A 13875-nucleotide genomic window follows, 5' to 3' on the forward strand; every position below is an offset into this window, starting at 1 on the left:
TACCTGCATCCAATCAGATTGTTCAGGTATTTTGACAGCCAGCGGGGCCGACTAGCAAGATGCTGAAGCTTGGCCCAGTGGGAGATTCCTCCATCCACACAGTTTAGCGTAGATGGAGGAATCTGGTGCACTTTTTCTCCATCTGACCATAGAAGCTCTGCAGGTCATTTATAGGTGTATGGCCAGCTTTAGAGGCAACAAATAACGAAGTGTTACACTGACATGTTCAGACTGATTTACGAAATCATTTGAGAATCTTTACACAATAAATCGTGAGATGTTCACTATAAACATCCAATCATGTACACAGAAAATGTGTTAACTTTTTTTCATCTGCACAAGATGAAATGGTTTATTGTGTGAACATTCTGAAATCTTTTAGCAAATCAGCCTCATTGCTTGGCATGCTGGACTTATCATGAGAATATATCTGATAACAAGTCCACTTTAAAGGAAAAAACTGAGCAAGAGACATCCTGAGACAAGACTACTAATACTTCTTATTCCAATGGAGTTTCCGTGACTCCATTCTTTGCTCTGCTACAGCTGCTCCTGGTATGCTAGGCAAAGTAACAGGTATACTATAGTGCCACACACCAGCCCTGTCACATAGGGGTAAAGCGGTAGTCCCCTGCCCTGTTAACCCCTTCATGACTGAGGCCTTTTTTTAATTTTTGTGCACCCATGTTATATTCCACATTTAAGGCCTGAAAATTACTTAAAACCCCCACACATTATATATTTTCTGAATGCCAAGACCCTGTAGAATAAAATGGTGGTAGTTGCAAATTTTTATGTTGCGCAATATTAGCGCAACTCCTTATTAAACCCCAAAATTTAGTGATACATTTAATTAAATGCCCCAAAACACAACAAAATACCAATTTTTTAAATGAAATATAAAAGATGAGGTTACAACGAGTAAAACGATACCCAACATGCCCAGGTTACAAATTGCGTGCGACCGTGAAACGGCGAAAAACTGCAGTACCCCAAAAAGTCCATAGAAGACGCTTTAAAAGCCCCCACAGGTCATCAATTTAGAGATACCCCAAAATACTGGCCCTAGAACTGTTGCTCTCACTCCGGCGTGCGCGGTGATACCCAACATGTGTAGCGCGTTCGTCGTTTTCATACGTAGGCGCACCCGACGCGTGTTTACGTGGCGACGCGGGGGACTTTTAAATTTTTTTTATTATTTGATTTATTTTAATTTTAAAAACCTTCTTTTTTTTTTTTTTTACTTTACTTTGACTGCTATCACATGGGGGGGCTTACAAGCCCCCCCATGTGATAGCAGATGGTGGTGACAGGTACTCTTTAAGGTGATGCTGGGGGTCCAAAAGACCCCCAGTGTCACCTTTACACTGGAAATAAGCTATTGAAGTGCAGATCGCTCTTCAATAGCTTATAGCTGGGCTGCAGGAGCCCAGAACTGTCAGCCCAGGGACCGGAAGTGATGCAATCTGCATCGATCCCGGTCCCATAGAACGGGGAGGGGATCGATGAACGGAAGTTCGTCGACCTCCTCCCCAGCTCCCCGCGGACACCAAGGACACAGTCGGCTCTACAAGTTTAAACAGACTCCCGGCGACTTTTGCCGCCGGGACTCTGTTTAAACAGCCCTGATGCTGGCGACGTACACTGTACGTCGTCAGTCACGAAGGGGTTAAAACTCCAGCTTGTGTACTTTAAAGCTTACACAGAACTTCTTAACTCACTCGCAGTTCTGAATGGAGTGGTGGGGAATGAAGGGAAGTGAGCATATGCTGCTGGGGGGGAACATTTAAAATGACCTGTTTGCTTTCCCTTTATGTACTTCGCCTGTACTTTGCACTTGGCAAAGTAAAAGGTTCACTTTACACACCTATTTCCTGTTTTGAATGTCAAAGCTTCTGATGGTGGTGTAGGTGCATTCCTTTTAATGTGATAGTACTCAGGCGTGGTGCTCAGTACAACTACTGTATTGTGGGAGAAAGAGGGGTGTCGTGTTCCCCCATATCCCAATGTATTGAAGGCTCTGGTTGCAGACAGAGGTGTTGTGTGAGCACCAGGAAGGTAAGTACCAGATTAAACAGACAAAAAAATGACATAGCTACGGTAAGTAGTGGGTAGTAGAAAGCACAAGGTGCCAGATTGTACCTTGGCACAATTAGAGATGAGCGAGTAATTAGGAAGTCGTACACTAAAAACCGGCTCTGCCAGTGAAACTCCACACCACAAATCTGCAAAAGACATTACTCAACATTTTAATATCTCTAGTCAAAACTTTTTTTGTTTTAAAGTGAGGAAGGATTAGAGCCTAATAGTTTTTACCTCCTTTCTGTGGCTCAGTTGGGGCAATTTCCTCTCACTTCCTTTCCTGGTGTCAGTGTACCATCAGGACATGAAGTGAGGAGACATCTCTGTGGGAACAGCTTTAACCACTCGCTTTTGAATGCGGGTGGACGTTTTTAAACGTCTTTTCCCATTTGCGCATCTCTGTGCTGCTGATTCTGTCCAGTATTTTTTTTTTCCCCTTTTTTACAATCACTTCCCATGTACTTACTCCAGCTGCACATTATTGCTTTAGACCAGTTTTCTGATAATGAGAACAGTGCACAAAATGTGCCTAAACAGCCTTGTGGGATGTGTGATAGGTTGTACAACGCGTGATACAATGTAGGACAGGGGCGCCCACAATTTATCTTCTGGAGATCTACTTTTCAAATGACGAGCACAATGAGATCTACCAATGAAAAAACACCTGCGTTCAGGGGCGGGAGGGGTTGTGGCGGTGCATTGAAGTCAATGGCACCGCAGACAGGCCCCTCACCCACAGTGCGATCGCCTGCACCTGGAACCCAGGCACATTAGTGCCTGCGTTCCGGTCCAGTGCGATCTTCAAAAATGCTGCAAGCACAATTTTTGCAGATCACACTGGACCGGAACGTAGGCACTAATGTGCGGGCGATCTGAACACACTCCAGCGCGTTCTAGAGGCGCATGCGACCTATGCTCCTGCAGTGCTTGTGTGGCGGACGTTGCACACGGGGAGAGGTGTCCCACCCCTTTCTGTGTGCGGCGTCTGACACATTCAGCCGGCAGCCGCACAAGCACCGCTGGAGCATAGCACTAGCCAGTTCCTTTTGCACACGTGCCAAGAAAAAAAAAGTCCCCCCAACAGGCGTGTGGCCCCAACAGGCCCCTGGAGGCAGCGCCCTGCCTCCAGGATTTTTAATTTTATTTTTATTTCTTATTTAATTTATTTTTTTACTTTTGGGGGGCTTTGGGCAAATATTAGGGGTCTAAAAAGCCCCCTGATATTTACCTTTTTAAAATAGAAAAAGAAATTGAGGACAGAGTCCTCAATCCCTTTTTCTGCAGCCTCTGTTCTAAATGAATGGAAAGCACAGAGGCTTCCCATTCATTCAGAAAATATTTACTATCACCAGTTTCTGAATGGGGTGGAGCCTCTGTACAGAGTGCTACTCCCCATTGAGAAACTCGTGAATGAACAGGAAGTGATGTAAATCACATCGTGTTCATTCATAACTGGGGACACAGTACTATGTGTCCCCAGCTATTTACAAACACTGGAGTAATCAGCTGATTGCTCCAGTGTTTGTCCTGCACAGAGGATTGGTACATATCATTGATATGTAGCGATCCTCTGCCGCTCGGCCACGCACAGAGGGGGGCTGCAACTTCTCCTCTGGATCTCCCCTGCTCTCCTGGGCAGTGAGGAGAGAGAGAGCCGCCGGCTGTCAGATCCAAGCCGAGCGGCTCTCTCTCTCCTCACCGCTCGGCGTGCTGCTGTGATAGCGGCTCCGTCTCCCGCCCCCCGCCGCCGACTGCAGCTTCACTATTCCTCGGATCCCCGCTGCATACAGATGCAGTGGGGATCCAGAGAAGACAGAACATTGCAATCTACCAGTGATCGCTACGCGATCGACTGGTAGATCGCGATCGACCTTATGGGCACCCCTGATGTAGGAGCATATTTAGGAGTCAGCTGTCACCCCATAACAGGAAGTACCTCAACAAGGACCTTCATGTCAGGCTCGCCAGGTATTCTTTTATAACTGTGTACAAATTTGTTGGTACATTTCCACAAAAAAAAAAGAACCCACAATTTTCTCTGAAATAACTTAAAAACTGGCAAAAGTAATTGGAATCCATCATTGGTCCATATTTGGTAAAAAGCAAACTTTGGATTTTTAATTTAATGGACTAGTTTTTAAATGATGAAACCAATGAAAATGTAATTTGGTCCGGAACTCGGAAGAATACTGGGTGAAAATGTTGGCAGCGGCGAGGGAGCGATGGGAAGTGAGTTCAGTTCCGCTATAAATGTAATAGATGAACTCTTTATTGTTTCTCAGCACAATGCCCCATGGTGAGGGTGCGTTAATAAAAGGTCATCCTTTGAGACATACCAACTGACACTGAATGGCTGGCATGTGGCAAACCTGGCTGTGACTGACCGCTCTGGTCCTCATTAACAACTGAAAGATCCCAATCATGTAATTATAAATGTAAGCAATGGTGTTGCTAAATTTTGCCTGGGCACCTAGGCATCAATGATCTCTGGTCACTAAAGGGTAAAGGTGCAGTTTTATGCACATTTACCTTTGTCTGCATTCTGCACACTGGTTTTTCTTTAATGTATTGCTCCCATTCAGGCTGTCTATCTACAGGTTAACATCCACTGAAGTTTGAACAAAATCATGTTATGTCCGGAACGTCTTGTTTTTCAGATGAGTTTTGTTGTTTATGGCAAGGCTGTGGATTTTTCTCCCTGGATAGCCCAGAAGAGCTTGTCCGTCATGTTTATTTTCACTGTTACCACACCAAGCTAAAGCAAATGGGACTCCAGGCACTACAGAATCAGCCAGACCTCAGTCTCTGCCAGCTAGATACACAGAGCCGAAACATGATTCCAGAACTCCAAGACAGCTTCATATGTATGTGGGAGCAGTGTGAGGTGAGAACGAGGAGTCTTAACAGTCTGTGTCTTTTTCTTAATATGTCCTTGCTGAGTTCAATGATGGATAACAAATGCAGGCTCAAATTAAAATAGTTTTACCTCCAGCATATGTGTAGCTTGAAATATTTCAGGGCTAAATAGCCAATTAATTGTGCTTCCCGTCTCCTAGATTCCTGATTTTCAAGTGTGTAATATGTTTACATATGTCTTTATCACCGGATCTCATTGTACACTAGTAATGCTGTATTAAAATTCATGTATCTTTAAAAGATAAGTTCACTTTTACTTAAGCTCTTTCTTTTGCCTCGCCTGGCCTTCCTCCTCACATTTCCCAATGTAGTACAGACTGTATGTACAGAGGCCCCCAGCTACCGTCTCCACAGCCTGCCCTGAGTGGTGTAGTGTTTATGACCGGTTTTGTTATGACCGTTTTTTTCAGCATCCTATGGAATGATGCGTGCGCCAGGTCTGTCTAAAAGTGGCTGTTTTTAAAACCGTGAATGGACCTCGGGTATCCATTATTCTCTATGTGTAACTATTTAATAGAAAGCTTCGATGATAGGAAGAATGTCTTGGGCAGGCCAAAACCATGGAAGCAGGGTTTGACTGCATCTGCACAATCACTGGGAAATTTCGAAAGAAAATCAGGCTCGAACAAACAAAGATATTTAATAGTGAACATATCCTTTAAATGAGGGATAGGCAAACTCTGGCACTCCAGCTGTGGTCCAACTAAACATCCCATCAGGCATTGCAAGACTCTGATAGCCACAGGCATGATTCTCAGAGGCAGATGCATGATGGGATTTGTATTTTCACAACAGCTGCAGGGCCGCAGTTTGCCTACCCCTGCTTCAAATGATCACAGATAATAAAACACAGTTTTGCCCTCCCCCTTGGGATGGAAGCAGTATCTTTTGTTGTGTGCCAGTTCTGGCATACTGTTGCTTTTCTGCACCGCTGCTTCTGTATTTCTTTCTGATCCTCTGTCTGTTAACCTCTTAAACGACATTTTAGGGTAAAGTATTACAAATCTTTCCCAGTGTTTTGCCATTGCAGCTTTCTGTTATTACAGGGATAGTATGTGCTTTTTTTTTATTATTGTTAATGTAGAATTAAATAAAGGAGAACTATGGGGTCAGGGCTTTTCCCCATAGTACTCCTTAGGGTAACGGGAGGACACAAACTAGCGTCCTCCCGTTACCCTAAGCTCAGTAAACCGCGAGCTGCAGCTCGCGGTATACTGAGACGCCGGAGCGGATCCCGACATCGATGTCAAGATCTGCCCAGCTGCGTGAGTGACAGCTGGCTCTGCCTATCTAGAGGCAGAGCCAGCTGTCCGTTCCGCCAGTCAGTGCTGGCAGATCGGAGCGGGGAGGGGGGAATCCAGCCCCTCCCCCTGTCACGGCAGAGAGCTGTGACAGGATCGACAGATGAGCGAACGCTGGTATGTGTTCGTCACCTCCCGATCTACTGAGCCGACCTGTGACCGTCTCATTGTCACAGGTCAGCTAGAACTATGAGGTGAGTGAAAAGCGTTCACCTCATAGTTCTCCTTTAATTTTACATATTTACTTTTTGCATTTGTTTTTTCTTTTTGTTCTGCAGACCTCTTTTGACAATGCTGAGTGGTACTATAGACATGTTGACGCTCATGGTCTAAGTGCTGAATATGAAATGGCTGGAAAAGAAAATCGGGTCTTGATGTGTATCTGGAAAGGTGAGCTTCCCCTGAATGTGATTTAAAAAAAAAAAATTAATAACAATGTCCGGGGTTAAACCTGATTGCTTGTTTTGGGCAGTAGCTACAGTTTTTCACATTATATTATATATAAAATGCAAATCAGTAAGCTGTATTAGTCCAGTAAACAAAGTGTAAAAACAAAAACAGAGTATTGCTGTATGCAATGACATCTTTCTTTTTAGACTAACAGAATATTCAAAAGACAAGCTTTCGAGAGTTTTTCTTCAGGTCTTGCTTCAGACCTGCAGAAGAGAGGTCTCTATACATTAACAACACTATGCATTGACCTCCCCTTAATGGTACTCTTCAATATTCTGCCCTTAGAGCTTCCCAATTATCGCTTTTTCTCCTATTTTTCAGACTGTGACTGTTCCTGTAAAAGTAGATGCAAGCTCCGGGAGCACCTTCGCAGTCACACTCAAGAAAAAGTTGTCTCCTGCCCTAATTGTGGGGGAATGTTCTCCAACAACACGAAATTCTATGATCACCTCCGGCGGCAAACATCCCTAGATCGTAAGTAAGGCAATGTGCGATGGTATAGAACAGGTTATGTTTAAGCAAATTGTGTGTGTTTGGTTGTCTGCTTTTCCTTTGTTATTTTATGAAAACGCAAATACATCCATACTTTCTAACGGCCTGATTCTTGCTTCACATTATACTGGGCTAGGTTTGCTAGAATCTGGAATGTGATATCAATTGTCTTGGGATTTAAACAACACAGTTTCATAATATTTATGTTTCATAGTAATATTGTAGTATGGTGAGTCGCTTCACCCAGTGGCGTGCATTTTAGTGTATGTAGAGTTTGGCGCATTAACAAACGCACAGCTTTTTTCTATCTTTTTTTTTTTGGGAGGGATGAGATGTCCTTGCTATAGTAGTTATATAAAATAGTATTATATAATAGTTTAGATAGAGATCTCCCTCTGACCGGCATTGCTGAGGGAGCATGAAGCCGGCTTCCTTTCCAATCGGGAAGCCGGAAGGTGGGTCATGATGCGCCGTGCGCCTTTCTGATTGGTTAGGAAGCCAGGCTGCCTACCAACAAGTGAAGCTGGCTTCCTAGCTAATCAGGAAGCCAGAAGGCGGGTCATGACTCGCGTCACGGCTTCCTGATTGGTCAGAAAGCCACGCTGCCTCGGCAAGTGAAGCCGGTGTTCTTTCGCTCGTCATGATCCTACGCCCGACTTCCTGATCAGGCCACACGGCTTCGGTATTCGGCGAGTATCAGGAAAAATAAAATCGGTACTCCATCCTGAAAAACTGGAATCTGTGCATCCCTAGTATATGTATGTATGTATGTATATATTAGGGATGTAATATGGAGTTTTGAGAACGAAACCGAAAATAAAATATTTGTCAGGCCGAAACCGAAAATTACTTTTTTTTTGTTGTTTTATTCTTTAAAAAAAACTTATATATAAGTTCATTTATGATGTGTATATAGTGTGTTTACTATATCCACAGTCATGAATGATTAGGAGGTGATGTAGATCCCATCCCATTCATTCATAATTGGGGAAGGTAAGCACACTATGTCCGGTTATTTACAAACACTCAGCGACAGATCATAGCTTTCACCGCCTCGCAGCGCTCTCTATCCTGTCACAGGAGGCCGAGAGGAGAGCTCGGCCTCCTGCAATGATCACAGCTGTCACCACCCACACCGCTTGGCATCCTGAAAGTTGTCTCTTCCATGCTAGGTGTCAGTGCTGCATCGGAAGGTACACAGACCGGCGCCCAGCGGGAACTTTCAGCCGAAATGTTTCAGCGGCCAAAGTGTGTGTGTGTGTGTGTTTTAATAGTATTAAAAATGGTACAAGAATAAGATTAGATTCCATTGGATTGAGGCCCCATTCACACTCAAAGCATGCCAACACGAAAAATGTATGGGTGTTAATGGGACCAGTTCACATTGCTGCGATGTGTTGTAGTGCACTGAAAACAAAGTAGAGCATGCTCTACTTTTTCTCAGCACAACATTATACAATACGAAAAAAAAAATGGATGTTATTGCAACGGAATGCAAGTAAAAAAAAAAGTCAGAAATCAACAGACCTTCATTGACTTGCGTTTTTGATGTGAATGGCCCCGAGACCGATATTAGCTGGACACAGATGAGCTACAACTGCCATCGATTCTGTCCTAGTCGATTGATTGACCTTCCTTTGTTACTATGTGAACTACATAAATGTTATCTGTTTTTTTGGCACTATGGGTTATGAAATTGAATATGTATAGGCGCATGTCTAAGGGAGTAGTGAGAGTATATGATATGACAGTAAAGGACCTGCTTCCGCTGATGCGTTCCTTGCGCAGTGGTTGCCACTCCTACTTTATGCCTGTTTGGTTGTGTATGTGTTTATAGCTATGAGGGTGGTATCATGGACTTCCTTTGCTGAACATTACATATTGACAATTAATATGTATAGGATTTGTCAAAAATGTAAAGACAAATGCAATTCTACTCTGCTGTGATCACTTGCTGCTTAAATCTCAAGAGAAAATGGGTACAGCTTGTTCCGTAAGATGTAACATCCTTCTGTGTTTTGTGTCACCTGTACAGAACATAGATTTCAGTGCACGCATTGTTCAAAGCGATTTGCAACAGAAAGGCTGCTGCGAGATCACATGCGTAATCATGGTAAGTTTCAGCAAAAGCGTTCTTGCAATTTCCTGTCCTTTTCAATTGTGTGCTGATTATTGCACTTCAGTTCATACCTTTAACCCCTTCATGACTGAGGCCCTTTTTTCATTTTTTGCACCCATGTTATATTCCACATTTTAGGCCTGAAAATGACTTAAAACCCCCCAACATTATATAGGAATGCCAAGACCCTATAGAATAAAATGGTGGTAGTTGCAAATTTTTATGTTGCGCAATATTAGCGCAACTTCTTATTAAACCCCAACATTTAGTGAAAAATTTAATTTAATGCCCCAAAACACAACAAAATACAAATTTTTTAAATGACATATAAAAGATGAGGTTACAAGAGGTCATTAAACCAAATGACCAAATTTACCCAGGCCAAATTCAGCAGCATCAGATGGCAATAACTCTGACTCATTTCTCTACCAAAATCATGTTTTCGTTGTATAAGGCTGGGATTTGCTATACTGTTTTATTAAATACTTGTCAAATGCTTTATTTATTATAAGCTAATAAACAGACAAAAACAAATACATTTTTTTTTACTTTCAAAATGTGTTTTCTAACTTCCTTTATTGCCCTATGACAGCTCCAGCCTGCCTCGTGATCTCCAGTATTGGCTGTCATAGTGATTATATGATTGAGAACCATGCTAATTGGTTTATTTGTAAATACATATATTGTAATCTTAACAGCCCTTCACCTAGTTTTTTTTTCTTTATGTATTTCTTCAGTAATTTTTAAAGTGTTTTATTATATTTTCCTGTGTTACAGTAAACCATTATAAGTGCCCTCTATGTGATATGACATGCCCACTGCCGTCCACCCTGCGGACTCACATTCGTTTCAGGCACAGTGATGAGCGGCCGTTTAAATGTGAGCATTGTGACTACAGGTGAATTAAGACATTTTCTTCTTCTATACGCTTTATCCTAACACATCCATATCTTCTTCATTCTTAATGGAAGGCTCAGCATAAAAAAAGAGCTGATTAGATTCCAGTCCCACCCAGAATAGCAGTTCTGTTTTGCGGGTGAAACAAATTTCTAAAGATCTAGCACTGGGGATGCAGAGGTGGTGCAGTGAGAGAGATCTAGCATTGTGGATGCAGAGGTGGTGGAGTGAGAGAGATCTAGCATTGTGGATGCAGAGGTGGTGGAGTGAGAGAGATCTAGCATTGTGGATGCAGAGGTGGTGGAGTGAGAGAGAACTCCGCTTTATATTTTGATGATAATCCTCTATGTGTTTTCATTTACAAACATAAATATTACTAAGCTGTGTGATCCTTATGTTTTCATGTGAAATAAATATATATTTTTGAGCCCCTCAATTGTTTCTATAAATGGCTATTTCATCTCACAAAGTATTACTTTACCACCACCTCAAATATGCCCGTTTCCTGCTTCCATCAGACATGATTATCATCAGCATAAAGCTAGAGATATTTGCATAAATAATAACCCGTGTGTTAATCTTTGTGAACTGGCTCTTGCATTGATCTTATCATAATGGCCCATAAAATGATGCTTCCAGTATTCTAGTAGCACTGGTAATGGTAAAACACTAGAATACACCTTTTGTGAATTGAGCATCGTGCCTCTCTGTTCCTTGGAGACATTTGCTAGTTCTCCTCTGGGTATACCCTTTTATTTATTATTTAATTGTGTGAATTGGACCTTTTGTGTAATTCAGCAGGGAGAGTGAGACTGCATATAATGGCCACATCAAAACAAAAGGAAACCTCCGAATACAACTGTAAAGACTTTGCTACAGTACGAATCTAGTCTGAGCCTAAACTTACCACAAGCTGACAGCTGGATGGACTAACCCTTGATGCACCGTGACAATCAATCTGGGCAGAATGGGGGGATGTTAATATTTGCATGTAAATAAATCTATACATTTCGGTAGCATTGTTCTCTACTATGTTTCATATCTGCAGTAATCTCGCGTCATTTCTGTGCTTAGCATTGTTCTTCCTTTTATGAACCTGTGTATTCTAAATAGTTTATTTTGCTCGTCTTGGACATTGCCTCACACTACACGACATTTCAGTCTTTGTGCTGCACAGGGGATTATGGAGGCTTTATAAAAGCAGATTTTAAGAGGTTGTGCTATGTTTAATATGAACATATCTGTACATCACTGTTTCATTTTCCTGGGCAATGTGTCTGACTGTTTTTATATTTGGTTTTTTTTTTTAGCTGTAAGAACCTGGTAGACCTAAGAAAACACCTAGACACACACAGTAAGCTGCCGGCATATTGTTGTGAATATGAAGAATGTGGCTTTGCTGCTCGATCTCTGTGTTCTATCAAAGCTCATCACAGAAAGGTGCATGAAGGAAGAGTAATGACCGTACTAGTGTCTAATAAATATATATATAATAAAGGAACATGTGACTTTTACAGACTAATCATTTTAGGGCAGTTTCTTTATAATTCTGAAGAACTGTAACTCAATCCATGATTATTTAGGAATGAGGAATAGCAACCAGCAATTGAGGACTACAGATCTCATGATTATACAGCAATGGAGAATGGCAACCGGCTATAGAGGGACTACAAATCTCAGCAATCGATGATTATTCAGTAGTGCAGAATGGCAACCAGCAATCATGAATTGCTGAGATGTGTAGTCTTCTATAGCTGGCTGCCCTTCTCCTTTGCTATATAATCATTGATTATACAGCAATGAAGAATGGCAACCAGCTATAGAGGGACTACAAATTTTGGCAATCTATGATTTATTCAGCAATGGGAAATGGCAACCAGCAATAGAGGACTACAGATCCCATCCGTCCATGATTATAAAGCAATTATAGAGGGCTGCTTTTGAGTCTCACCGGGACTGCATGAGGGTGTCCTCAGGGGCTCTACGGGCAAGTGCCAGGCTCTACAGAGCTCTGTGGGTGGGTGCTGGGCGGTGTGGGGCTGTCTAGGGCTGTGCCTGTGTCTGCGGGCACCGGGAAGGAGGTGATGTGGGGCTGGACCGGCGCTGTCAACTTGTTTACTAACTTAAAGGGCCGATATCGGCCTCTAGTAGTGGGGCATTTTCACGAGTACAAGTACTCATGAAAATGCACTGTATCGGGACATGCCTAGTTATAAGTATGCATTGTAATAATGTTGTACACAGTTTATATTTATGGACTAGGGAATGCAGGGCTAAATGTAGAGCAGGGGGGGGGCAGCGTTTCCTTTCTCAGCTTTTACAAGCCAGGCTGCACAGGAGATCGAGCACAATGATGTGCTTGATCTTCTTTATTGGAAGGAAGGCTCCATAAAAGCTCTGCAGCTGCAGCGGCCAAGAGAGGAGAGATTAAGTGCTTGCGGCGGCGGGGGGCATTTGCAAAGGCATCATAGAGGCCCGGGGGGCAATTGCCACCCTGCCCCCGGGCCCAGTCCACCCCTGGGTCAGACTAATCCACCACGTTATTTATATGAGTGCCCCACTCAATATGGCCGCAAGCGACGTGCATACTGAGTGGGGCAACTCAGATTAATAACGTCTGAAAGATGTGGACTGGGAGGGGGGGGCCTCTTTAAGACTGCTCTGATCACACCTCTCTGCGCTCCCTCTCCTCCCGGCCGCTTCAGCTCCACGAAGCGGGCACTCAGAGAGGCGGCTCTGATCACACCTGTCAGCGCTCCCTCTCTCCTCCCAGCCGCTGCAGCTTCAGAGCAGCCGGGAGGAGAGAGAGAGGGATCGCTGACAGGTGTGATCAGAGCCGCCTCTCTGAGTGCCTGCTTCAGTTCTCTTGTTCGTTACTGTTCTCTCTTCTCCTTCTTGGCCGCTCTGTAGCTGCAGTGGCCAAGGAGAACAGAAGCAAGCAATCGCCACGTCGGTAGTGTCCCATCCCTGGTCCCCCCTGCAACGCATCCCCTCTGACATTCCACTCGCCCCCACGCAATTTTCACTCGCCAATGGCGAGGGGGTGAGTGGAGATTTTGAGGCCTGACATAGGGGCTTGTTAGCCCCTGTGTGATAGCAATAAAGTTATGTGAAAACAAAGTGCGTGCTCTGAGCTGAGCGCTGCCCCCATTCCACTCTCTAACACGCACAATGTGCATTAAAGGGTAGTTCACAAGGGATTTGGAAAATTGGAATTACCCGCTTAAATATGGCCCCCTCCCCCCCCAGCTATACTTAACCTTACGACAAACAGTCCTTTCCTTCCGCCGGTTCGGGTGTGCCATCCATACCCTGTACTACCAACCAATGAGAAGCGCTTCTTAGCACAGTTAAATACGATTTTGACTAAAATTATACTTTTGTCATGTCCTTGGATAAGTAGTTTTAAAAAAAATAAATGGTGTGTGTGTTTTATTTAGTTCTCTGACCATTACAAAGGCTTACTTTACCAGCTTCTTGCGCTATGTTTGACCAGATGTGCAATTCATTATGTGTAATAAATTGCATTGTATATAATTTATTGTTAAAACAAGAGCTTGCTGGACTGCTACAGACTTTTTTTTTTTTTTTTTTTTTAAATTGCCCTTCATCTTT

The 13875-nt window shown here is 43.3% G+C and overlaps 1 protein-coding gene across 1 annotated transcript in view; it reads left to right on the forward strand.

The window, feature by feature from the left end:
* The window catches only part of HINFP (histone H4 transcription factor), a 19525-nt gene that overhangs the window by 2494 nt on the left and 3156 nt on the right, over positions 1–13875 (forward strand). The window contains exons 2-7 of the mRNA XM_018572703.1: positions 4740–4966; positions 6578–6689; positions 7074–7226; positions 9280–9357; positions 10141–10261; positions 11571–11715. Of these exons, the coding sequence (XP_018428205.1) occupies positions 4740–4966; positions 6578–6689; positions 7074–7226; positions 9280–9357; positions 10141–10261; positions 11571–11715 (836 nt within the window). The remainder of the gene's footprint in view (positions 1–4739; positions 4967–6577; positions 6690–7073; positions 7227–9279; positions 9358–10140; positions 10262–11570; positions 11716–13875) is intronic.

Source organism: Nanorana parkeri, unplaced genomic scaffold (assembly GCF_000935625.1).
Source record: "Nanorana parkeri isolate BGI_ZX_2015 unplaced genomic scaffold, ASM93562v1 scaffold2110, whole genome shotgun sequence".
NCBI lineage: Eukaryota > Metazoa > Chordata > Amphibia > Anura > Dicroglossidae > Nanorana > Nanorana parkeri.